Source organism: Aphelocoma coerulescens, unplaced genomic scaffold (assembly GCF_041296385.1).
Source record: "Aphelocoma coerulescens isolate FSJ_1873_10779 unplaced genomic scaffold, UR_Acoe_1.0 HiC_scaffold_73, whole genome shotgun sequence".
Taxonomy (NCBI): domain Eukaryota; kingdom Metazoa; phylum Chordata; class Aves; order Passeriformes; family Corvidae; genus Aphelocoma; species Aphelocoma coerulescens.
The window spans coordinates 267,979-295,392 of record NW_027184060.1 but is presented as its reverse complement, the minus strand read 5'-3'; the positions used below and the strand labels follow the sequence as shown (position 1 = coordinate 295,392).

At 40.5% G+C, this 27,414-nt stretch overlaps 1 protein-coding gene across 5 annotated transcripts in view; it reads right to left on the bottom strand.

Moving 5' to 3' along the window:
• The window catches only part of LOC138102383 (ran-binding protein 3-like), a 58,360-nt gene that overhangs the window by 16,436 nt on the left and 14,510 nt on the right, over positions 1-27,414 (bottom strand). Inside the window, exons 3-9 of one of the 5 annotated variants that reach the window (XM_069000089.1) lie at positions 19,383-19,586; positions 13,525-13,561; positions 13,351-13,437; positions 10,760-10,831; positions 8,047-8,112; positions 6,493-6,585; positions 5,280-5,383 (exon numbers count right to left, since the gene is read on the bottom strand). In XM_069000089.1, coding sequence (XP_068856190.1) covers positions 5,280-5,383; positions 6,493-6,585; positions 8,047-8,112; positions 10,760-10,831; positions 13,351-13,437; positions 13,525-13,561; positions 19,383-19,586 — 663 coding nt within the window. The remainder of the gene's footprint in view (positions 1-5,279; positions 5,384-6,492; positions 6,586-8,046; positions 8,113-10,759; positions 10,832-13,350; positions 13,438-13,524; positions 13,562-19,382; positions 19,587-27,414) is intronic. The other 4 variants (XM_069000090.1, XM_069000091.1, XM_069000092.1 and 1 more) reach the window with 4 other exon arrangements.

The following is a 27,414-nucleotide window of genomic DNA, read 5'->3' as shown; positions in this document are numbered from 1 at the left end:
GTTCTTTCATCCCACATCCTGGGCTCCAGCCACTAGTCCCCTCAGTCATTTTTAAGTGTCTTTCATATACTGTCAAGCCCCAAACTATATATGGTATTCCTGATGCCATCCCCCAGTGGCACAAAAAGAGAGAGATCACTTTCCTGAACTTAATGGCTGCAGTTTTAGTAAAGCAGTCCATAAGTTCCCTTAATCAATAAAAGGATATGCTACTTATTCATGTTAGACCTATTGTTCATCACTGCTGCACAGCATCTGAAGGTTCCTAAACCTTTTGTTCTGTGATGGACTTTCTATTCTGCACCTCTGCCACCTGCTTTCCACAAGTGGCTTTGTGACCTCTTCCTGCACCTGCTGTGGTGGCACTTTTCCTGAATATTCCCACACTGTAGTTCTTGTTCCACTGTACTCAGAGCCCTGCACTTACAAACCCTTAGTGTTGGAAAGCAATTGCAACCTGCATGGGAATCACTCCCTTCCGTTTCTGTCCTAACTTCCTACCCCATAGCTTTTGACACTGATGGGAAGACCCAACACTACACACACACAAAGCCTCACAAGTGATCCACATACAGAAGTTGCCCCTCAGCAAAGCACACTCCCATCAGCATCAACAGCACCATAAGCAGAAAAAAACCCCAAAACCACAGGAAGTCTGAGCATACTCTGAAGAAAACTATATAGTTACTATGGGAAGAACATCAGGGGGTACCACCTGCTCCACTGGAGAGGACACTCAGGGGGAAGATGCCTGTCTAGGGAACCCATTACTAGTCTTTATGGCTGGCCAATGTGAAGTTTTCCCTTTTCTTTCCCTTTTTGATTTCCCTTCCTCCAACATAAAAATAACTGTCACCCTTAGAAGCAATATTATCAGCTATAGATCTGCAAATAAATTCTGCATGTGAGAACTTGTCTCAACACTTTCCATGCAGTATCAGGATCTCCAAGACTTGCCTGCACAGCTGCTTTCTAGGCAGTCCTTCTGCAGTCCTTGTGACACATGGGTTCTCTCACCCTAGGTACAGAATTTTGCATTTGCTGACCATCAGTTAGTTTTTCTCAGCTTGTTTTTCTAACCTGCTGAGATCCAGCTGAACAGCCCCTACATTCCAACATATTGACCATTCCCCCTTCCCACAGTGTACTGGTATCCACAAACTTAAAATGTATTCCACCTTGTCAGGTTGTTTGTGCAAATGTTGAACAGAATACTCATAAGAGAGTGCCTTTAGGGACTGACACTTGTCAGACTTCCAACCACTGGCTGCTACCCTCAAAGCTCACCTTTTTGCTTTAGCCAGTTTTTCACCCACTTTAAATTCCACCCAACCAGTACACCTCTCTCCATTTTGGCCATGACAATGATACTTCAGACCATACAAAGATCTTGTTTAAAGGCAAAATCAACAAGTAGGGCTCTCTGCAAAGCAAATAATCTCAAAGGGTAAAAAACCTGTCAGGTTGGTCTCTATTTTAGCTAGGCTGGCTCTTCTCAATCCCTTTAAGGTGCCTCATCCTACGACTCCTTCGCCACAAAGGGAGAGGAAGGAGCCGAGCAATTTCTACTTTCCTGGAACCTCTTTCTTGCTGTTCTTGAAAACATGTGCCACGTTCTCTTCTTCCCCAGTAACGGGGACCCTCCACAGTACCACAACTCTCTGAGAACAGGTAGTGGTCTCACATTAGCAACCCCCAGCTCCCTGTCCTGAGCTCATTTTCTTCCCAGTGCTGGTACAACACTGTATTTTGGATGCAGGATGAGAACAATCTTGATCCCACACTGATATTTTGGTTGTGGCTCAGCTGGGCTCACCCCAAGTCAAGGACTTTTCAGTGTCTCAGGCTCTGCCAGCGAGGAGCTGCACAAGAAGCTGGGGGGGAGCACAGCCAGGACAGCTGGCCCAAAGTGGCCAGAGGGATATTCCATGCCACAGAACATCCTGCCCGGTGTGTAAGCTGGGGGAGCTGCCTGGGAGGGGCTGACTGCTGCTGGGAGACAGGCTGGGCACAGATCAGTGGGTGCTGAGCACCTGTACTGGTCATCACTTGTTTTCTTTGTGTATTATTTATCTCTCTCTCTCCCTTTTTCATTGCAATTATTATTATACTTTACTCTGTTTCAACAGTTAAATAACTGTTCTTATCTCAATCCACTAGCCTTACTTTTTTCCTGATTCTTCTCCCCACCCCACCTGAGTGGAGGGAAAGAGCAAGTGGCTCCATGGTACTTAGCTGCCAGCTGGGGTTAAATCACGGCTCTCCCTCCACACCCATGGATACATCCTGTCTGGTCCCATGGACTTGTATATGTCAAACTAAAACAGTCCTTAAGCAAATTTATTGTAAGAATTCACTCCCTCAAACTTCCCCTAAAGAAAGGGACTTGGTAGACCTGACAGCAGATCTCTTCAGTAGAAAACAAGACAAAGGCATTGAGTACCTGAGATTTTTTTCATGTCCTTCCTCACTAGATTCCCTTCAACATTTTGCAGAAGGCCTACAATTTTCCTTCATTTTACCTTTGCTACCAACACCAGTAGAAGCCTTGCTTGCAGCCCTTTCATTCCCTGTCATTTCCAACTCCAGCTAAGTTTAGACTTTCCCAGCTCTCCCATACACCCAGGCAATCCTTCTGTGTACTTCTCAGGTGTCTTGACAGCTTTCTTGAGTTATATGCACATTCTCTTTCTGGGTTTAAGGAGCTCCCAGCCCATACACGTTGGCCTCCTGCCAAACTTGCACAATTTCATGCACTTTGGGATAAATTATTCATTCTCTAAGGTGGTTGTCCATGGAGGTAACAAGCTCTCATGAGCCCTGCTGTCCTTCAGAATCCTACCAACCAGCTTGATGAATAAGCTGAACTCTTCTCTCCTGAAGTCTGGATCTTTATTCTGCTACTTATCTTCCCCAGATCCCCCAGGATCTCAAACTCCATCTCATTGATGCCGCAATGACAGCTACTCTCAACCTTCGTATTTCTAGCCAGTTCTTTGCTGTGAATACCAAGGTACAGCTAAATACCTCCCATGTCAACTCACCCAGCATATGCAAATACTCTCATCAACTTATTCCTAAAATCTCCAGGAGTATTCTGGAGTATTTCTACCAGGACATGTTGCCATTTTATCAGGTGTCCAAGTACTAAAGTTCTCCTTTAGAACCAAGGCCTGTAATTGTGAAGCTTCTAGTTCTTCAAGGGCTTCAGTTACTTTCTCTACTTGATCAGTCCAAATCTGGTGAAGATTCACTTTAATCTCCCTCTTGTCGGCTTCCTCTCTGATCTTAATCTATAAAGCCTTGACCAATTCAGTGCCCTCCCAAAACAAAGCCTCTGCATTCAAATACCTTCTTTTAGCATACTGGAACCCATTCTGGTCTCTTTTCTGCTTTATTTCCTAAAAAGCTCTTATGTATCTAATGCAGTACTCCAGTTGTCCAAGTGAACCTCCTGTATCCATGATCCCAGTGAGGTTACAGAACCATCACTGAACACAGATCTCCGATTCCTTCTGTTAGTTTCTCAAGTAGAGTGTTGTTGCCTCCACATGCCAGCTATGGTGCCTCCTGCACATATCACATAGGTCAAGAAAAGCAGTAGGAAAACAACACAACATTAGGTCCAAGAGTTTCACAAATCCCATTTTATGTTTAAGGGACAACCTTTGCATAACCTAGCTGTATCATTTGCCTTCAGATTCTAATTCTGGCATTTCAAATACATCCTTTTTCTGCTTGCAATTAGAAATGGGCCAGTGTTGATCACTGGGAGTAGTCCTTCACCACTGAATAACATAAAGGAGCATTCTGTTGAACACAAGGAAAAATCATTAGCCTAGGATTTCCTCAACACGTCCTCTTCCTTCTGGATAAGGATCAGCATCTCCCTGCAACCAAAAAGGCTGAGGGCTATCAAGTGTCCTTGCACATCTGACAACTTTCAGCTACCAGACTCTCCTACCAGTCAAGAAAGGTTGGATCAAAGGCTGTAGCTTGTACCCGTCTGAGGACAATGTTGCTTAGGCCTCCTATAGCCTCCTAGGGATTTTCAAGACAGAGACCAGATAAGTAGAAGTTGCCATAGAGCTGCTCAGGGTATGACAACCACCAGACTAAGAACATTCCCACTCTGCTACCTTGTATAAACACAAGACAGAGACATCAAAGAAAAATCTTTTCTGCCAGTAAAATAAGACCATGACTCACATCTGCTCTAACAAAGGCAGATCATGTTAATGTAACACTGCAAATACCATATACTTGCCCTCACAAGGAAGCTCTCTCTCTGTAGTACACCAAATCTATGCCACAGATTTGCATATACAATTACCAATATGAAACAATTCCAGAAGTAACCTTTCACTCTCATCAAGCTATCTAATATTCTGCAGAGACTCCAGCATTTAACACAACTACTCCATGAACTCAAATGACTTCTAGCTGTGCTAGAAAGCTTCAGGAAGACGAAATTGACTACAAATCCCAAGACAATAGAATATTTCACCACAATCCTTGGTAAAATTGCAAATGTTCAGTTATGAAGCTTTATACCATTTATATATAGCAACCAGATTTAAGAGCTTTCTTCTACCAGAAAACTTTCTCCAAGGTCAGTTGATTAAAAAACTTAAGAGGACTTTTGGATGTTAAAAGCAGATAAAGGGTGTCCCTAATGACATACACAGCTGGGTTACAAGCATGTCCCACAGTTTTCATACTGGTACATGTTGGAACCCTGGGTGCATTCAATTTATTTATCGCTACTTAGTTGTGGCAGTAGCCTATCACTAAACCTTAAAAAGCCATTCACACTGCAAGTGTTTCTGCTTGCATATTCAGGATTAACACTTGAATTTCAAGTAAACTGTTCCATACTCTTGTATTAGCAACATTATTTCTATGCTCAATATGGCAACAAAAAGCAAACAACTGCCAAATGAAGCTACCAAAAAATCCACCCACACTCAAAATCCCCAAACATCCTCCTCATGCTATCAGTCAAGACCTTCAGATGCTAATGGTTAGCTCAAAACCTGCAAGGAAGGAAAGGACTGGACACACTACACAGAACTGGAAGTGAATATTTCATTATCTTTCTTTCATGATAGCCAATAAACAACTTCCGATGCACTTAGATGTCTTTTGCTCGAGGTGAAGCTTTTCAGCCCCTCATTACTGGCACTGTCCACTTCCTGTAGGGAATTCATGTGCTGCCACTGGCTTTTTACTCTGTTCAGAGAATATTTATGTGACACCTTGAGTCTCCTCCAACTCACCTTGTCTTCAGAGTCTGAACTTTTCAGCGTTGCATCACTTGGTGATTCTGATGTGGCTGCAGAATCTGGAGGGATATTTACACCATTGGTGCCACTGCTGAGAACTGCAACATGGAAAAAAAGAAATTACATAAACTCTCTAGACATTTAGACTGTCATAAAAGTTTTCTTACACAAATTGCATGCAGTTTTCTGTTTAAGTCCATTAAACATTGCTACGTAAACTAAAAGTTCCCATAGTATTTTGCAAGAGACATGAAGACCACAATTCAGCAATTCTTAGCAGAATCAAAATTCCAAATGCAGAAAACCAAGTCAGCAAATTAATCTATACAAATGTTATAAGGACTTCCAACAGATACAACTTCAAGCAACCATCCTGCTCCAATCTAATACTGTTCACAGCCAGCAGGACTTGTCTTCAGACTGGTCTACCTGCTCACATACTGAACTCCCACTGAAAATTTGTACCCCAATACTAAGTTCGCTGGAGAATCCAATCTGTGTCAGGAGGCACGTCAAGAAATCAACCTAGAAATGTTTGGTTCTATCCCAGATTCAGTATTAACTGAAGTTACTCCTGTTTCTGTTCAACTGAACTTCCACATAACAAATGGCATCAGGCTGGGGGAACATGGGGTTTAGGAGTCATGGACACTTTAAACAGTTTTTTTTCCTTTAACTTCCAGACTTTAATCATGCCTATTTCCATCAGCTATATCAAATTCCATAATACAACAAGCATTATATGAATGACCAAACTGAAGAACTAAAATTCTATATTCAGAATTAAAATTGTACATCAAAGTCCCAACTCCAAAATGGTCCCCAAGCCCAGAGCCATCTCTCATTGATTTAGGTACTTTACTGTTGATCAATCACCAGTAATAGCTTATTACACCATGGTCAATGCTGTCATTTGAGATTGCTATACCACATCCTTAGAAGTCTTTTTATTCCAAAACTCAAGCATAGACTACACCGAAGTTAGAAGTCTGGCAACATCACAGTCATCCTATACAAGACCTGAAGATTCCACTATGTTATCCCTCAAATAATACAGATACACTTACCATTTAAGATGTTTCTCCTCTGAAAGGAGGAAACGAGAAAAACCAAGGTGGGTGTTGAGTAAAACCAAACCACTACACCAAACAAATTCAATATTTTTGTTCTCTCTCCACTGTATTTAGAATGCAAAAGCATTATTTACCCATCTGTGAGAAAACTTTCGGCTGTGGTGCCTGTAATACTGCTGGACGGAGCACACTTCGCTGCTGTTCCTTCGGCTTCTGGCTAGGGAGACCTGCAAGTTCAAAGTTTTTTCAAGAACTATAAGGCTTTTAAGTTGGAAAATTCAGCTTCATCTAATCTCTGCTTCCAACAGAACACACAATGAAAAAACAGACACTAGAAAAGCTTCTACTCCCTTCTTTTCCATCCTTCACTCGGCCTCAAAAGAGTTAGTCCCAAATAGGGAAGACTATTTCCTAGCCTTAAAAGACACTTTAAAATATATTGTCTACCTAATCCACAGAATGAAAGTTTACTACTGATCCAGAAATAAAAGCCAGTATGTAAGAGAAATGAACAGTACAGCTATTTATACACTGACATTTTATTCAAATAAAGACACTTTCCAAGTCTTTTCTCCTTCCAATGAAGTCATTTTCAGATATTGGTAAAAGATTTTTTTTTTTATACAATCAAACATATTGGTACTGCAATAGTAGTTTTGTGTCATTTTAGCTTTTTGAATTAACCTGGCCTCTTTGGTTTGTTATAGTAAGATGCACAGCACTACAACTCTAATTCTGCTATGATTCAAAAAGCTAATTGACCTTAAACAACCTAATTAAAAAAACCCCAAACATTGTAACATCAGCTCTAGAAGGTTATGGCAAGCCCAGAAGGTTCAGTTTTCTTCACTGAAAAAAGTCAAGATGAACTCTTGATCCAATAAAATACTGCAACAGAACTCACTCATAGCAATTAGTTCTATTTCAGGCCACCCATATTCAAAGGGCATGACATCAGAATATAAAGCTATCTTAAGTTCAAATGTTCATAAGCTCAAAAAAGCTTGTTCCTTTCTTAAATTTACCACTCTTTCTGCAAGTGAAATGAAGTTTTCATATAGTTATGCAGTAATAGCTTTCATTACCTAAATAGTTTTGGGTTTGTTTTTTTCCCCCTCAAATTCCTAAGGAGCTGTAATACTAATGTCTTTCTGATAGTGGCTGGGTGTACATCAGTAAACAGGGAACTCAGTCATAGCCAACCTGTAGTGCAGAACAGGCATGATCAAGGACCTGCCACCCACACTGCTGTCAAACGCCAGGGAGAGCAGAAGTGGGCACTCTGTGACACTTCCGACTGCCCTGGCCTGGTCCCAGACTAAACTTTCAGTAATGGCTGGAACTTGCTCAAGGCACTCCTGGAACACCCTTTTTCTTCCAGTTTGCTACCAAAGGAATCGAGTTCACTGACTGCAGGATTACTCCAAGCACAAACAGAAGTTTGCTAAGCAGTGAGAACTGGGAGATGCACTTCAGACAGGCACAGGTGATCCAAGCAAAACATGGATGCATCCATACACGTTACACAGTGGATATGGGCACAACCACCCTAGAGAAGCCAAGATTTTTTTCTGCAGACACACAGGTATTGCCACCATCTATTTACAACAGCAGGTTGATGAAACTACTAACTAAATAAAATGCTTGAGCTGGTTTCTTTGTACTGTTGCAGTAAACACTGAACTCACCCGCACTAGGTGCCTGACCATGGATAAGTATTGGTGGCTTCAGCCGGAATCCACTGCTCTTTTCCTCTGGAAGTGAAATACAAAATCACAAGGACAAAGCTGTAACATATTTCTAATATTCATTCAGTCATACAATTCCTCATGTTTTCCCCACTGTAACAACCCACAAGTTCTATAAATATGCAAAGTTATTAAGAGATTTCCAAAGAACAAATTCTCTTCTGAAAGAAAGAAGCCTGAATTTCCAGTGATCATCACAGCAAATATACATCACAGATAAACACACGTCACTAAGCAAAAAATTCAAAATTTTTTCAGGAGAAACAGGAAAAAGACTGTTCACTAGAGAAATGGGGCTCCTTCTGTGAAGGACTTAATATAGATAATAAAGGTTTTAAGTGAGAATCAAACTAAAGAAAGAGCAATCAAAAGTATGACTGAACATGACAGCTGCTAACAAGTTCTGTTAGTTTAAAAACAGTCTAGTTTTTTGGTGGGCAGGAGAAGCTGCTCGAAGCTTCTACTATGTCTGGCACAGAGCCAATTGCTGAAGGCTCTGACTACAGGCAGGTTACCAGCCCAGTTAGAGAAGTTGGTAATGCCTCTGTGATGACATATTTGAGAAGGGAAAAAAACGTAGGCATTTTCTTTCTTCTCCTGAGGGGTGGTGAGGCGGCTGCCGGGGGTGATCCCAGTGTGGCCACGTGGCGGCTGCTATCTAGGCACGGCTCACAATGAACTTTGCTTGTTTAACCACTTTTAGCCAGCATTGTGAGCAGGAAGACAGAAGCAATGGCAACAGCTTCTCTGGTTTTGGCACCCCGCATGAAGAGAGGTGCTGAATAGAGCCAGCGCTGCCGCGGCCAGCACTGCCCACGCGGTGCCAGCAGGGACCATGTGGCTGACAGCAAAGGGCATGACGAACAATTCCCCAGTATGGAGCCCGGACAAAAACTACTCTTCAGCACTGCAAAACCCTTTAAGAACCTTCCAATTGATAGAACTTGAACAAATGAACCCACTGACAACAATTTTCTCCTGAGTCAAAGAAAAGGAAAAGATGAAGACGTGAGGAGAACTACATGGCAACACTAAGATCCGTGTGAGGGAGAGGGAGGAGGTGCTCTGCGCATGAGAGCTGAGATTTTTCTACAAAGCTGTGGTGAGGACTATAACACAACAAACTGTTTCCCTGTAATTCATGAAGTGCATGGGGGGATGCAGAGATCCACCTGCAGCCCGTGAGAACAAGTACTCATGCTAGAGCGAACAGACGCTGAAAAGCTGTAATCTAGTGAGGAACTCAAACAGAGAGAGAAGAAGATAGAGAAAGAGGACCCTTGCCTCCAAACTAAAACAGCTCATCCTTAAAAAACTACACCACATGAACTAATGACCCATGCAAAACAGTTGTGGGAAGACTGTTTGCCCGTAGGAGGGGCTCACACTGCAGCAGGTCAGGTGGGACTGCTACTCGTGAAAGTTAAAAACAGGCTGGAAAAGTTCACAGAGAACTGTCTCCCGTAGGAAGGGCCCCACGACAAAGCAGAAAAAAAAAAAGAAAACTCCTTTCCCTAAGCGAACTGAAGAAAGATTTTTAGAAGGGACAAACTGACTAAAGACCCCATGCTTTGTCTCTCTGCGCTGTCGGTGGGAAAGAGAAAAGGACTGGGAAGAAAAGGTGTTCAAAGGTTTATTTTTGTTCTCATTACCCTTTTTACTTTTAATTCTGTTGGTAACAAATTTTCTTTATACTGTTTAACTTTTAAACCTGTTTTGCCTTAGAGTGTTTTTCCCCTAATCCTTATCTGAACTCATGAAGCCTTCATTTTGTTTTCCCCTCCTCTGCTCAGCTATAGTAGAGGAAAACGAATGAATAGTTTTCATGGGTGCCTAGCTTTTAGTCAGTGTCAAACCCTGACATGATTATCTAACTGCTAATTATCATAAATTAAGTTAAACTTAATTGCCTAATGGTAATTTCTTGTAATACCATTAGCTTTTACTAATGCTTTTGTAGTATGAAGATAAAATAAACTCCTTTGCTTGCATTCACTACAGTTATGGCTTTTAAATAAAGTACCAAAATCTCAAAAAAAAAAAAATTATAAATCTACAGCTATTAAAAATCAAGTTCCTAAGAACTTACAAAGAATAATTATACTTTTTTCCTTTTAGGGGCTTAAGATCTGTATTCAGAATGAGACAACTCAGCATCTTACAGTCTCACTGTGCTTGGTTATAAGCATAGGATACTGACGTGCACTACACTGATACCAACACAAACGGAACCAGAACTATGGGGACTAACAAAATGAGCAGTTCTGTCAATACAGGGCTCACAGGTCATAGCTGAACACAATCATGACCATACATTATAGTTGTTTTGCTTTCCAGTACAGAAGAACCAGTTTTCCAAAGTAGACAAATGAAAATTTCCCATAGGTTTTATTGTGGGGCTAGCAGGAAAGGGTCATACTGCAGTATTTTACCATTACTCCCAACACATTTAACAATTTTGGTAGTATTTTAATTAACTCCAGCAAGGTGAAGTCAAACAATGAAGCAAGTGAGCAAGAGAACAGTTCTAAGATCAGAACCATCATCACTTCCATTCTCACAGATAGGGTATTACTTCTGAAGTATCAGGTACTTTTGATCATGACAAATTAACACCAGTTCAAGAAAAAAGCAGAAAAATCAGGAAGCTCACCTGGTTCTGAGTCAGAATTGCCTGTAGAGGGTTCACAGAAGCTTGATGGCATAAAGACATTGTTCTTTGTTACTGCAGTCAAGGAAAAATTTTTAAAAAGGGAAGTTGTGTACGCTTTTCTTTATTATAAACCTGTTCCCAGACTTCAAACTGAAAATTACTTTCTAGTAATTAGTTTTATTTTGGTTTTATTTCTTCTAAACTAAAACAATATTACAGCCAAAGTAGCAAACAAGTCATTGTCCATAAAATCCCCTCAGTGCATCCTGAAACAGAAAGAAAATCCCCTCAGTGCCTCCTGAAAAAGAAGAAGAACAATTTCATTTTTTCTGAAGGGAATGTATAAATACAGGGTTCCCAATATGAATTGTATCTGAATTAGGAATTAGAAGTGGTGTTAGAATATATAAGAGCATTCCAAAATGTATAATACCATTTCAAAAGGCCTCTGCAGAGAGAGAGCTGAAAGGTGTGTACTGTCTGCTAAAGAGTAGGAGTGGGCTGTGACAGACAGCACTGTCTGCACCAAGAGGCAACTTAGGTTTCAATTGCCCTGCAAAGACAAAACTCCTATAGAAACAGAGGAGAGCACATCAGAGTACTGTCAGATGTCACCTCAGCAGCACAACAGTCAACAAAAGGGAAAATATGTTTGAAAAACCAGGCAAAGGACAGTGATTCTTTCCCACCCTTTGTTGGGACCTTAAGAAGCAAGCAATAGGGAGTTTGGTTGAGGTGCTGTCCAGCAGTTCTAGTACTTTTGGTGCTATACAAAAATCACAATCCAGTTTATGACATAGGACAATCAGAGAAGGAGACCAATTTCTCCAATAGATCATTTTGCACGAGGAAAAGCATAACAGTATTTATTAGCTCTTTTAGCTTTTATAAGGCTGTAGAAAAAGCTTAAGTATGTTGAAAAGAGAAATGAAGCTCATCTCTGAACACCACTGTACTAAAAGATGTAGCATTTGCCTTTTATAATTGTCTTAAGTAATTTTTCATATTCCCTTTAATTCCACCTTCTCTCTTTTTATTATTGTCTGCCTTAAGCTTAAACATGACACAGTTTTCATATAAGTAAAATTTCCCTATTCTTGAGAGAAACGTAACCCCACAAAAAAAACCAAAACCAAACCAAACCAAACCAAAAAAAAGGTGGAAAAGTAAAAGATTTTCTGGAAACCAAAGCCATTGAATGATGTCAACAATATTCAAAGAGGCCCTCATGGAAGTTGCAATTCAAATCAAAGTTGTCACTGCTTGACAACAACACACATCAGAAGAGAACAAAGGCATCAGGGACTAAGTCACCATATCCTGTCAAAATACCTTAGCTAAGCAGAGGCTTGAGAAAAGATACTGGTCTCCTGGAACATCCAGTATTTAACCATGAAAGAGTTGAGTAAATTGTTTTCCTCCACTTCTTAACAGATGTTAGCATAGAGATTCTAATCTTCTAAGACAAAGACATTGCAGAATGGAAGTGTTAAAAATTATAGGGAACCTGGGTATACACGTGCTATTATTCTAACAGAAAATCTACAGACCAAAACCCTGTATTGGTTATTTTTGTGCATTCCTTTACTAAGCGTGGTTGGCAAGCAGACAGCAGCAATGCTGGTCACTCAATTCACAGGATGGCATCTGGAGACTCACTGAGCTGCACACCAGAAAACTGGGATCTGAAAGAGAAGGGCTTCTTCCCCTGACTAGCACTGGTGCATGAATTTAGAATACTGTGCCTATAAAGTATTAGCAACTACATTTTGGACTTCATAGTCACTTATTTCTTTAAAATCAAAATAACCAGGCTTTCATCATTTAGTCACATCTCTAGAATGTGCTGCATATGAGAGGAATTTTTTTTTTACTGTTCTCTCCTTCAAGGTTTTTCACCTCCTTTATTTCAACTAAGATGGTAGAAATAAAGTAGCAGTCTCCAAATCTGCCTCAAACACTGACATATCTAAACTAAAATAACCATTGACTGAAGCTAAAACCTTCATATGATCTGTGAGGAGAGAAGGCACAAATCAAGACTGCACCTGTGGGTGAACAAGTATTAAACATGACCGTTCCTGTGCAAGTGAACTGCATGAATTTACCCTAGTGATCTCACTGCCCTGACCCCACAGAGGCTGTGTGCATTTGTCAGGTGTTTCAGGAATTTACTGAATCCTCTCCATTTTAAAAGGAATAGGAGAAGAGAAAAGGACTAAAACATGAGCTGAGACTTGAAAATTTTCCCTGGCAGCCGAGTAACTAAGAAAAAGGTAGCACTTATATAAATTTGGAAAGAAGCAACCTGATCACAACAAATCAAGAAGATTTCTGGTTAATTCTGCAATTTAACAGCACAACAGTGAAAGCTAAAACTACAAATATACAAAAACTTATAGATAGTTTTTAAAAATGTTTTCTATCTACCAACTCCTTTGGGCTTCACCAAATTTGTTAACATGAGTACATAGTTGCTGTGGTCTTAATCCAAAGCACAAAACACTGTAATAAGATTGCTTACATGACTGGAAAAAGAATGCCCAGGAAGGAAAACCATCCCTCATATATAATACTGTAGCAACATTTACCTGACTGAGAAGGAGGGAACTGAGTTAAAGATGAAGTTCTCTCACGTTTTACAGGTGGACAGTAGCTTCCATCCTCTCGATCAGATTCTGTAGAAAAAAAACTATTAGGAAAATGCAAAACATCCCAGCAAGACACATGCTCGTGGCTTTTAATTTTACAATAAAATCTCTTACCATCTCCATCTTCTGGACTTGATCCATCTGCAGATCTCTGAAATCAGATTACACCAATCAAACAAAGATCACATACTGAACATTTCAGTCTCTTCAGATTGATCCAAATGTTTTAAGCATCAGTTAGGAGATTTTTTTTCTTTACTGTCAATGATACACACTCAATGCAATAATCTTCTATGACTTACACGTAGGCATACAGAGTTTCACAGATACTATCAAATACAATTAATTCAAAATATTTCATTTACAAATAGAATTCCTGAAAATTCATATCCCGAGCACTAATATCTTTAGGGACTGTGTAACAATTACTACAGTTACATTTTCTATATACTGAAAATTTGAAAATGACAGTTTTCAAAACTGGTTTGATTTTAAAAATATCATAAAGTTTCAAGCTCAACATAAACATACCCATTGTTTGGGAGTTCATTCCAAAGCACCTTACCTAATTACTCTAAGTGATGCTAGTTCCTTCAACAAAATGATAGCATTGGAGGAACATCTTTCAAAGTATGCTCTATAAACCAGTACAATAGTATTTTTATTGGAATTAGCAATGGATAGTCCCCTAACATCTCCCACAGTACCAGGAACAAAAAAGGAAGCATCACAGGCTACCAACTATCACAAATATTCAAAAAGTCTTTGAACAAAGGTTTGACATATTTTCTGACAATTTCTATGGCTTTTTCCTCCTACTGCTCTGCCAGTTCCTCAACTAATATAATCTCCCTTGCTCCTTCAAAAAATAACCCCATGACAGATTCCTTTCACTACAGAAGGCGATCAGGGCAGCATCAGCATCTTCATCTCATTACAAAACATCTTAGAATCATCAAATTGCTTAGGCTAGCAAAGACCTTTAAGATTGCCAAGGCTAAGAGATCCCTCAGAACTGCCATGCCCAATGCTAGAACATCCACACACCTTACAAATCCCTGCAGGGATGATGGCTCCACCACTGCCATGGGCACCCTGTTCCAGGGCTCCACAACCCTTTTGTGGAACATGCTTTTCCTAATATCCAATCTAAATGTTCAACCATTTCCTCTTGTCCTATCACTTGTTACCTGGAAGAATAGATGGACTCCCATCTTGGCTACACCATCCTTTCAGATAGCTCCGACATCTACCTAGTCCAGCACCACCCTTTCATCCCACTCCTGTCCCAGGACATGCAGACAGACACCTCCCCTTCACTCAGTCTCACTCCAGAGCTTGGCTGATAAATGGAGGAATGGCAACTCATGGGCAGAGTCCACCAAAGCTCCTTCCCCACCATGATTTGGCCCACTTGGGCACTGAGAGCAGGCAGACACACAAGAGGACTGCATAAGTCTGCACAGGACTGACATCTGAAGCATACCTTGGGTGTAAAGATACCAGAAAGTGCAAAGCTTTCTATTTAGCACTGCATACATTTAGAACCCAGATAATACTGAACTATCAGTACTCCACTAAATGCTAATAAAAACCCACTTACACTGCATTTTACCTATTTAATTACTTTTAAGGGCTTTTCTGTTTTGCTTTACATTCATAGAAAAGTATAGCTACCTCACTAGCATCCTAGTTGAGTACTTTTGAAACCTTTAGCATTGGGAATAAGAAGCTACTGACAGTTCTGGAACGCAACCCCCTGTTTTCACACACACCTATCAGCCCAGCCGTGTTAATACTGCATTTGATGATCCATGGCTCTTCCTACATAATTAGTCAAGTAGTCCATGGTACTACCAGAAGGTGGTCTTACTAGTCACTGCCCTTGCCAACATACACTAGTTTCCCAAAAGATGAGGCTAAAATGGAAAACCATGATATCATGTATTTCAGCAACCAGCATCTGAACTCAGAAAATATTCCATTTTGCACATAAAGTGTTGTCACATATGCAAGCAATTTGTTTCAGCTTTTATCAAAAATCCTGAAAGCAAAAAGAAAATACTTGGTAAAAAATTTGCATGAGTGGAACTGCAGATCTCTGTATGCAAAAATCCTCAAAAATAAACAAGTGATTTCCACCTGAATGTCAAAACCTTAAGATGTTACTAACATATGCTTCATTCTCAATGCTCAAGTAACACAGACAAAAAAAAAAAGTCAAACCTATACAGCACAAGCCTCAAATCATCATATCATTGTAATTTCGTAACTGACAAGCACAACTAATGTACCATCACCATGTTTAGTGGGCAACAGGCATCAATATCCAAAACCAACTCTGTACCCTACTAAGGGCAAAGTAGAACAGAGAATCTGCTCCAAGTTATTTCCATGCTTCCTAGTCCAAGAGTTTTGAGAGATTAAAGCTATGCACCTTTGGACAAATAGGTGCCAGGTAGATTCCGTGGGGGTGGGGATACACAGATGTACTGTATTAGCATAAGCTTCACTTTTCTATGAAGCCACAGATAATGTAAGTTACCACTGCAGCCAGAATTGCTTAGCAGTGCTGCTTCGGAGGAAGCCAGATAGACTAGACAAAAAACAGGGGAATATATGCACAACAAGCCTGACAGACTGGAAAAACAGCAAATTACATTTAGTGACAACAGCAGTCCAGCCTCTCCATTTTACGCTTCTCTTCTCGGCCTACTCAGTCTGTACTTTACAGCAACACAACAACACTTGTGCTTTACACAAGTATCCAACACAATGGAAACAAAAGGCAGGACCATCTCATCCTGTAAGAAACCACCGAGGTGATTCAGTTTATCTCCATTCAGTTCCTTGGACTTAGATGCCGAGACGATGAGCCACAAACTAGTAACAGCAAAATCCAACCTAGAATTTTCCCATTTAAGAGCAGAAGCCATTTTTCACTTATTCCCTCTGCCCCCGGCTTTCAGAAATCCAGCTAGAGAAAAGTTACAATCATGCATAAATAGAGGCTCCTACAATTATGACACATTTCTAGTTAAGGAAATTACCTTCATTAAAGGCTACCAACTGCTTCTTAAAAGTGTAACTCACAGTAATTAACTAAATACAAACACTATTTCCTCACACAGCTGTTACACCAAGCTAAGAGAAGAACTTCAAAACTTCAACAAATTTGTCAGTTTTTGCTTATTCACACTAGCAGAAACAGGGACAGGAAGGGAGAATTTGGGTAAAGCAGAAAAGGTCAGTGTAATTCAGGGAAAGCTCTAAGAGTACACTTCTAGTGCTCATCATTGAAAATGCATTTTAAGATGCAAAAAGTCATATATAAAGGACTCCAGAGCACAGTAATGCAACTCTGCAGTCCAGACATTCAGCACATTCACAGGCATTATAGAACTGCCATGATTTGTTAAAAAGAACCTCTTAACCAGCAGTCTTGCTGGAATGGCCACATGCTGTGGGAGGCAGGTGTGGGCTAGCAAAGAGGACATGACCATCAGCTCTGCAAGGGGCTGTACCTATGGCCACACTAAATTAATGCAGTATCAAAAATATCTGCCTCTTTGTGTACAAACAAGTAAACAAGAAATATGCAGTGTCTCTTCTTCTGTCTTAATTCCTCTGTCTCCCCAGGCCCTGGGAAGACTGCATGAAAACTGCCACTCCAGCAAACCAGTACAAGCACTGTTAAGATGCATCAACCTTCTCTAAATTTCAAGGTAAGGGATGGTTTTACTGTAAGACACTGGGATAATTTGAAGAGTGCTTGCCAGTGCAAGCCAGTTACATGCCCATACTGAGTAGTGTACAATTCTGTACATTTAACTGAACGGAGTCAAGAAGAATGCTGAAACAGCTGTTCCGTACAGCCACTAATTTCTGCATATGATCCCCAACAGCATTTGTGGGTTGTAAGTTTCTTTCAGAACTGGGTTAACTGGGGTAAGATTTTCTGCTCTCTAAGAACAAGATGAAGATAACCACTTGCTGCAGTGTTCCTGAAAGTCTGGTTAATACAGTTCTCTAGGACAGTTCTAGTAACACTGCAATTTCAAATGAAAGAAAACTGAGATAGAAGTCTGTGATTATGTTCGATAGGAAAGATGTGTGATAATGTCTTTACAAAGAATTCGATGGGTGAGGGCACAGATGCTAACATCTTTGAAGGGGGTCTTAATGTCTCTACTGAATTCAAGCAGCAGGTTTGTTACTGTTATGAATGTACTGTAGTATTGGCTTTTCGCATGTTACATAATTGTTATGAATGTACTGGGGTATTGGCTTTTTGCATGTTACTTATTGTTGGGGGGGGCTTTGCCTAGGTTCTGTAATGTAATGGTGTAGAATGTCTGTTGTTTGTGTGGTCAGTTTGGGAAGGATGGGGGAGGGTCTTCACACTCCTGGAGAAACTTATCAGAAGAAAAACCCGAAACCAGACGGAATGGAGCCCAGGAGGAAGATAAGGCTGATGGGATGATACTTAGCAACTCCAAAGAATTAATGAATTACGCATGATGGTGATGAATATGAAATAAGTGATGTACTTTTAAAGACGATCTTTTGGATGTAGAGGTGTGCCTTTGGATCTCTGCCAAAGTAATACTCTTTTTCCTGTTGTCTCCTAATTGTCCCTTTTATTAAACTTTCCTTAAAATTTTACTAAGAGTGAACCTCGTTTTTCACATTACAGAGCCCAGGGAGCTCGGCTCCTGAAACAGACACGTGGGTCTGCACAGGCCTGAACTTCTGAACTTTGGGATAAAATGCCAGGTTCAAGGGGGACTGTGGTAGGCGGTTCGGGAAGGCTGCACCTTCCTGGTACCTCAGCCAGCGGGGAAAGGAAGAGAGCAACCTGCGGCCGGGAGTTCAGGATAAAAGGAGGCTGCGCCCTCCGAGACCTGGAGAGAGAAAACCCCGCGGGCGTGTGCCCCAGTGCATGCTCTCCCTTTATTCGAATACAGTTGCAGGACTCCTCCGTCTCTTTTATGGACACTGGCTTTTCAGTGCGTGATTTTCCGCACATGTTTACTAGCTATATTTTAAAATACTAACCTTTGAAAATTTTAACCTTCAGAAAAGAAACTGAAACAGAAAGGTTTCTGCAGGTAATCAAGCAACAGTCTGAACACTGAGAGGTACTTAACCTACAGCTATTTGCACCTTGTCATGACAATCTTGGACAAAAAAAACCCAAACCAACCAGTGCAAGAAAAGGGTGCAGGTATTGGGTGAAGGAGCCTTAACAGACAAAGATTTAGCAAAGAGCACTTGCCTAGGGTGTGATGCCAGAGTGAACGGTGACACTCACCTGCACCAAGAAAACAGTCACCAAACCAGAAAGACTAGGAACACTTAAAATTGCTCTGAAAGACTGTATGGTAGCAGTCATTTAGTCATCCAATCTTTCAGAGAAGATTTTGCAACATCACCAGTAGAAAAATCAAATTATGAGCACTGACAGCTTTTCCACAAGGTACTGATTTCCTCCCCACTCAAAACACCCAAATTCAAAACTCTGCTCTGATGTTTGGTGCCTTTAAGCTGTTAAATGCCTTACAGGTTGGCATGACGTATCCAGTGGAAACAGTATTAGCTGCTCGCTTTGTCAAGCTGCAGCATTATGGCCCAGAGAGGGAACAAAGAGTTCTCCTCTAACTGCTTGAAGCAAATCCCTCAAATATAGACCCGCTTTCTCACTCATTTAGAAGTGCTCTTACCCTTAGCATACACACAGTTTACACCCTAAATTTTAAAATAGTTGAGGTGTCTTCTACAGTTACACTATACTAGGGAGACTCACAAATTTCATTTCTTCTAATTGGAACGAAGGTTCCACTTGAGATCAAAGAACCAGAGAGACTGTGATTTGCACTTCCTACAGTGAACAGAATGGATTCCACCTAGTGGAAGGGACTTTTTCCTCTAATCCCCTCAGCAGCAGAAGTACTTGGTAGGTTGACACTTACCCCTGCCAGTTCCTGTTGAATAGGAGCAAGCTGGGCTTCAGAAGCAGGACTCAGGGTAGCACTGACTGAGGCCACAGCAGGAGCAGGGTACTCAGAGTCGCACTCACCAGCTGGTTCTGTGTGACCCAGACCATGGCAGGGGGGCTCAACCTCTCCCTGGGGGTCCTCGCCTGAATCCGACAAAGCTTTTTGCTCTGCAGGGGACTGTGAGCAGAAAAGACAACGTCCCTTCAATGCAAGGCTGCAACATGAGAGATCGGTCGTCCTAGTGAGAGGATCTGCTAATCCATTTTTAAATTTCACTGTTTTCACTGTATGGCAGAAGGAGCTGCTTGTTGCTGAGACACCAATTAAAATACATAGAAACTGTGTAACAGAACCTGCTGACAGAATCAGCTTCCCCTCCCTGCAAAAAGCCTCAGCTGGAGCAAATGCACTCTTGTGAAAGTTACCAAAATCATCTGTGTCCCCAGCAAAGAGGATTTTGCCAGCTACAGGCTTGGTGGGGCTTAACCTCTTCCCTCTCTCAAGGACTGAAGGACAGCTGACAGCTTTTACCCGCAGATTCAGACATATAAATTAGACAATTACTGTAAATATGTGTCCTTCACTGCCTCTTCAGCTCACGTTTGAGGGAGGTGAGATTGGTTATAAAATTCTCACAGAAATTATTTTAACATTCACACAGGACACAGGATCCTTTCATATTCACATGACGGTGAATTACCTGAGAAAAAACACCAATGCTTTTTTTCATAAATTAACAAGTTTCAATCTATTTCAAGGAGGGAGGTAACAGGATAACTAGTGCACCCTAATGGGATTTGGTACTTGCTGAACTTTTGCCACAGAGTTTTCATCCCTTCACATCATTTAATGCTGCACATCTCTGCTTGTACAACAAAAGTTAAGCATTATCATATTCTGGACATGTCTAAAGAATGAAAAAGTTAAAAGGCTTTGAGCACCAACAACTGTATTGTGATTAAGGACTACGTTATACTCCATGGATAACATGCAGGCCAAGGACGTGCTCTCACTTGCAATCGGTGGGCTGAGCTTCCCTGCATCTTATGCTGAAGTATCTGAAGAATCAAGCAGTAAGGAGAAGATGGCACTCAAAAGCACACAACCTTGGCTTGCTCCCAGAAAACACTTGGTAGAAAAAAAAGAGAGACTAAAAATGCTCATCATTGCCCAGGTCCACGCAAGAAAGTAAGCAAAAGCCTCAAAAATAAACAGCAGCACTTAACATCTTAAGAGCCCCAAGTTCTTCATGTAAGAGTTGTCCTGTCCTCATAACAGAAACAATTATTAAAGGCCAGCAATACATGAAATTTTATCATGCAAAAAATTACTATAATTAAAGCTCAAAATAGTCAAAATATATTTACTGGGGATAATACTATGGATGTCAGGTAAAAGTTCAGGATGCTGGGTTTCTGTACTGTCAAAGTTATCTGGTTTCAATATTTAGTTGTTAATAACAGACCCAAGCATTAACTTAAAATCCCACAGAATGAGAAGAGTTATAAAAACATTTTGTCACCAAACATTTAATAAAATCTAGCAGTCTAGCAACCTATCCTTACCTTTTCGTCTGGGGAGAACAGAAGGAAAAGGCTACCTGGAGCTGGCCATAGCACTTACAATATATGTAAAAAAAGTAAAAGAGCCTTACCAGAAATTTACACTGACTTCTAGGTACAGTTCAAAAAGTTGCTAATAATGAAGAGGAGGCAGGAATACTCAATACACACTTGTGCTAAACACAAGTGGAAATGACAACATATTTTGCAAGTAATTTATATCAGCACAGTTTAGACCATATTAAAGTAGGCTAAGTAAACATCCAACAGATTTTAATAACTCTTGTAATACTTGAAATACTTGGTGTCAAGCATTTCAAAAAGTGGAAATAAGCATAAATCTGATTTCTATCCTAAGCAAGACTGGAATATCTGCTTCAAGACCCACAAAAGAAACAAACAAAAAATAATTATTGCAAATCACCACTTCCATGAAGAAAAATCTGAATCCAAGATAAGAATTTCATAGCCAATATATAAATACCAAAAAAATATAAAATTATATTAGAAAAAATATCTTAATCAAAAACTACTGCAAGTTTCAGAATTTTGTGAATAGTATGTGGTTTAACTCACGGAAGACAAGACCAACAAAGGACTCAAGGATTTAGCAAACCAGAACTGCTCCAGGCAGAAGTTTGTACAGCTGTTCTCAAAAAAGCATATCCAAAGGAAACTGCGAGCTCTTAAAATTAATTTTAATCCTTAGTCATGCATACTATTGAAAGTGTTTCCCAGTCTCTTAGCTTCATTAATTCTGATCTAAGCTCTTTTTGGAAGTTCTTTGGAGCTGGTAAACAGTTCACTCTCTTTCTTTTTGCTGGAATGTTTTGTCTGAGAAATGTGTCCATCCTTGAGCCTCCTTGTCTCTACATAAAACATTCCTTATAAAATACAGTTCTAGGGAGAACTTGACAGAAACCTGTTCCTGTCTCTGAAACACTATGGCAAAGATCAAGGGAGAGATGAATAATGTTAGGAAGCCACCTACACTAATTCACCTTGCTCAGCCAGATCAAATGACATCTATTTTATTAAAACTAAAAATAACACACTCAGACTAAATACATCTAAGTCTATTTGGAGATTTGGCTTCTTCAGCAGTGCAGAAAATAAGGAGAGACATGAAGGAATACTTAAAAGCTAAGACTCACATGATACTACAATCACCAAATATAGGCAAGGAAATAATAATAAAGACTGGCACGAGCACTCTTGGACCAGCTTTTCCTCCCAACTCTAAGCTGAGCTATTTGCAACTCCTTTCCTCATTTTCCTCACCCTAGCACCCCTATCCAATGGCTGAAAAAGACTACTCTCAGTGTATCTTTTCACGTTTTTTACCTGCTTAGAGCCAAGGACAACTCTTGCTTGTATGCCTAACAGCCTTTGACTTTATCAGCCTCTCTACATTCCTCCAAGCTTTGTCTTGCACAACTGTCTCTCCAAATACCTTCATGACTGTTCTTTTAAGTACAGCAATACATTCACATTTATGAACTCTTAAGCATAAATTTTAACTCTTTAAGTATACTATGGACTTACAACACAGTTCAACTGGGTATCCTAACAAAGCCTCTTGGCAGCCATGCGAACAATGCTGAGCCAGACTGGGAAAGGGAATGGTTTGCCTCTCCATACACAAATTACTTCATTCACAGTTCTCTCTCTGCCACCCTCCTAAACCTGTAAGTCGTGGCCACAGCATGAAGAACCTTTTCTAGTCATCCGCCACCCCAAACCACCAAAACCCAAGAATTTCCAAATAACACTGCATCAAAGCAGGACTTCAACTAACCCCTACTTTACATATAATCTAAAAATATTTTTTTAAACTCATGATTTTGCTCTCCAGGCTACCTGGGAATGCCATCTTCTGATCACCTACATCACTTTTACAACTCCATACCTATTTTTATAACTCCATAGTTAAGACCATGATGACAGCTAGAACAATTTAACAGCATAACCCCTTATTCATTCCAGAACCTTTGCATTTAGAACCCAGTTACCCCTTAAACTTTTTGTACCACTTCCGTATGGAACATGACCCAAGTATCACATAACCTACCTTCTTTCAGAGTCATTCTTAAAAGATCACCACTAACAATTCACATATGGAAAGCAGTACACTGATCAAAACTAGTTATACAACAAACTAGAAATAAAGTGTTCTTTTCTATAGTCTACCAATACCCCAATCTAGGCTGGTGGAAGGAAGAGGACAAGGTGCAAGCTACTTCATAAACAGTGGCATTTTCAAGTGCAAAAATTTTTTAAATCCGAGTGGAGAATCTACCTTTTCCTATACCTGTTACTAGGGAGGTCATAGTGATCCTACATGATGACAATCAGTAACAACCAGATTATCAAAGTTCACACTTGCAGAACAAATGACACTACTTTAAAAATATTTCTGGACAAAGTGTTTCTTTACACTGCTACTGATTAAATTTTTTTGAGGTAATATACCTGCTTAAAAATGCGTCAATCCAAAACCAATACTTTCACCTCAGAAATGCATGTTGAAAGTTAACATCAGAAAATTACAAGTAACCTGTGGCCAGAAACTTGCCATGAAATGGTTTTTCATGGCAGAAGCTAAAGTCAGTTTCAGAGCAGAAACACAAGTCAAACAAGTGTCTAATATTAAGCACATATATAAGTTGTATCCATCAATTTAAATATTTAATTTTAAAAGTGCTATGAAAAGCACAGCTTAGCTCATAAATAAGTCATTTGGATAGATAATGGAGTAACAGAAATACTCTATGCCTAACATAGCAAGGTTCGGACTTTGTATTACTTTCAGATCTCAAGAGTTTGAGTCTTAAGCTGATGCAATTTTCCAACTGGTGTTAGCACTAGAAACTCTGCTTGTTAGAAAAATGAACAGCAGCACTACTATTCAGATATTTGCAAGACTATATTTCACACATTGTAAAAATAGTTCTCAAAGAGTTAAGGAGACATGAAAATCATGAAAATGCAGACTCGCTCAAATTTAGTAATGGCCAACTTGGCATCCACTATTAATTGACATCTAAATTGAAAACAAGGACAGACTAATCCTGTCTTTAACTGCAAAACAAAACAACTCAAACCTCCTTACTGAAAGTAAAATTAAGAGGCAGCATTATGAACACCATGCACTTTTTATCCCCTCTAAATAAACATGTCAAACTGCAAGTTCTGATGTTTTATTCAGGTGTATATACATCCTTAGCTGGAAGATGCAGTTAAAAAATTAGTTTCCAGACTAGTATGAACTTTGTCCTGGAACATGCTGAATATTTTCCAATTTCTAGTGGAGAAAAAGATCATAGAACCATAGAATTGTTCAGGTTGGAAAACTCCTCCAAGATCAGAGTCCAGCCATTCCCCCAGCACTGCCAAGTCCACCACTAACCCATGTCCCCAACCACATCCACCCAAGCTTTTAAATCCCTCCAGGGATGGGGACTCCACCACTGTCCTGGACAGCTGTGCCAGGGCTAGACAGTCCTTTCAGAGACTCTGAAGAAATTCCCAGTATCCAACCTAAACCACCCCAGCACAATTTGAGGTCATTTCCTCTCCTCCTATCCCTTGTTCCCTGGTAGCAGAGCCTGACCCCCACCTGGCTGCACCCTCCTGTCAGGGAGTTGTAGAGAGTGAGAAGGTCTCCTCTGTGCCTCCTTTTCTCCAGGCTGAGCCCCTCCAGCTCCCTCAGCTGCTCCTCATCAGATTTGTGCTCCAGACCCTTCCCCAGGTCTGTTCCCTTCACTGGACATGCTACAGCCCTTCGATGACTTTCTTGTCATGAGGGGCCTAAAATTAAACCCAGGATGTGAAATGCCTCACCAGTGCCCAGCACAGGGGGACGGTCACTGCCCTGGTCCTGCTGGCCACACTATGGCTGCTACAGGCCAGGTGCCATTAGCCTTTTTGGCCACCAGGGCTCATGTTCAGCTGCTGTTGATCAGCACCACCAGGTCCTCCTCCACCAGGCAGCTTTCCAGCCACTCTGTCCCAAGCCTCAAGTGTTTCATGGTGTTGGTATGACCCACATGTCTGACACCTTCCAAGCACAAACTTAAGTCAAGATTTCTGGAAAAAGAATATTATTTAACTTAATAGTAGACACTGGTAGTTCCAGAGAAGTCAGTAAGACCGCTGAATTGTATCAACCCAGCTGTAATACTGAGATGATCTGTAGATGCTGCAATGAAATAATTCTGGTCAGGATGTCCAGGTTCATGTGGAAAAACACCAGGCACACATATAAACAACCATCACAGACAGTTAACTGAATACACAATGCCATGCATTTTCTCCCCCTCAGCTTACTGTCAGACTGCTGTGTCAGCACTTAAAAGCCTCCACTAACACTTTTGCTTACAGAAAAAAGTGACTTGACTAGACATTTTGCTAAATTAAAATTGTAATTTACATAGAGAAATTACGTATTCAAGTAGTGTGTTGTTTAACAACTATTTTGAAGTTACTTTTGCATTTTCTTTAAAATACTGCTCTAGGAAAAACTCCTGTTTACAGGATTTCCTTGCTAACTTTAATAAGGATAGCTTTTTGTGGTAGGCAATGCACTTAACCAGGCACCTTTTACAGAAACAGTAACAGAGTTAACTCTTATTGGGAATATTTAGCTATTAAGTCTTTCGGAAAATACAGTAAAAGATCTGAGGCACTTTTCCTTAATTAAGTTTATTAAAGCTGGCCTGAATGCTAGGTTCTGATATACACAGCATAGATTTAAGTGGCTGTTACTTTTGGCTCACAGCACCATGTTCTGACTATACTACTATCGTATCTATACTACAAAAAACACCTACTGGCATGAGCAACAAGCTCCTTATTTAATCAAACTGCAAGAAGCACAGCACTGATGCTTCTACAAGTCCTTCTCTGCAGTGTCAAATACAGCACAATAAAAGCTACTAAAATTACTAATCACTCCCCCTTCCCCTTTAAAAAAATCCTAATACACGTAATACATAGCTTAGCATAAGCATTTATGTCCGTTACTACTTTGAAAATTGGCAACTAACTGACAGATGCTACTATCAGACTCTCTGATCTGTTTCAAGGAACAAGCCCTATTCCCCAGCCAAGCCAGACTTATTCCAAGCCCAAAGCAACAGTGGCTAGCCCCCTTGACAGCACCACCACCACCTGGCATTTAGATCAATTTATAACTTATCTCTAACTCCTGTGGCCTTCAAGATGCTCGGGAACCCACTGACCCTCCACCCAACAAAGCCACTCTGTGCCCAGGCAGAGGCTGTCCGGAATACAGCTCCCTGTTCAGCACCACCTCAGCATCCTCAGAGGCAGCTGGGAAGACTAAATCACAGATCTCCCTCCCTGGATCCTCTCTACCAGCCCCAAAATACATTATGCCTTTAATTAACATATTTAAAAAAATATTTTGTTGAGACCTATCAGAGTGCAACAGATCTGTCTCACAGCCCTATGCAGGAGCTTGCACAGCCTAACGCTGAAGACATGGAGTGTGCAGGCTGCTGGAGGGGTGCAGAAACAAAGGTACAACATGGAGGAACTTGAGAGCACAAGAACTGCTATCTTGGCATGTAAGGATCAGGCCAGCAAAAAAGGACACAGGACCATGTCACTCTGCCAGGATTGCACACTGCTGTGATCACCACTGCCAGGCTAAAGGACACCTGTGGAGAACACTCACCATGATGCAATTCAGAAAGGACTTCAGAACAGTCTAAGCAACAGTGGGTGATTGGGAGCTGTTTCCTAAAAGGCAACTTGATCAAAATTGGTAGTGCAAGCACTACCACTCCCTTCATTCCAAGGTATATATAAACAGCCACTGTAAAAAATGTAATTTAAAGAATGTCTTGAAAGTACTTCTCTCCAGCAGATTTAATTTGATTAGCTAATATTAAGAGGACAGCAGACTTAAAGCCCTTCCAAGCTGAGAAAAGATTTCAAGCTCCTGCTGAGGAATATGCCTACTGAACCTGTGAGAAAACTTGAGTCTGGAACTTGTTCCAAACCAGAGAAAAGCTATCAACTGAAAGTGGTTCAGTATTTCAATTCAAACATTTCTGACCCCACAGGTAACAAAACAATCCAGTGATCCAACAGAAAGTGTTATCATACACTTCTCTTCGTTCCCACCATCTTCAACAGAAACAAGAGTACCCTTGATTCTTTTTCCCCATAAATCTTAATAGCTTTTACTATTAACCAGACAGAATTAAATACCATAGTATATTGAGATGAGGGAACAGAATTACTATTTCCCAAGGAAACTAGACACTTCACAGCTTACTAACCAAAGATATGAGAGACATTTAAATACACTGAGGTGAAAAGCAATAATCTAGACCAGTTTTCTTTGCTTTATCTTAACCCTATTATCAGAAAAGAAATTTTGTAGCTTTGTCATGCAACTCAAGTGCCAGCAC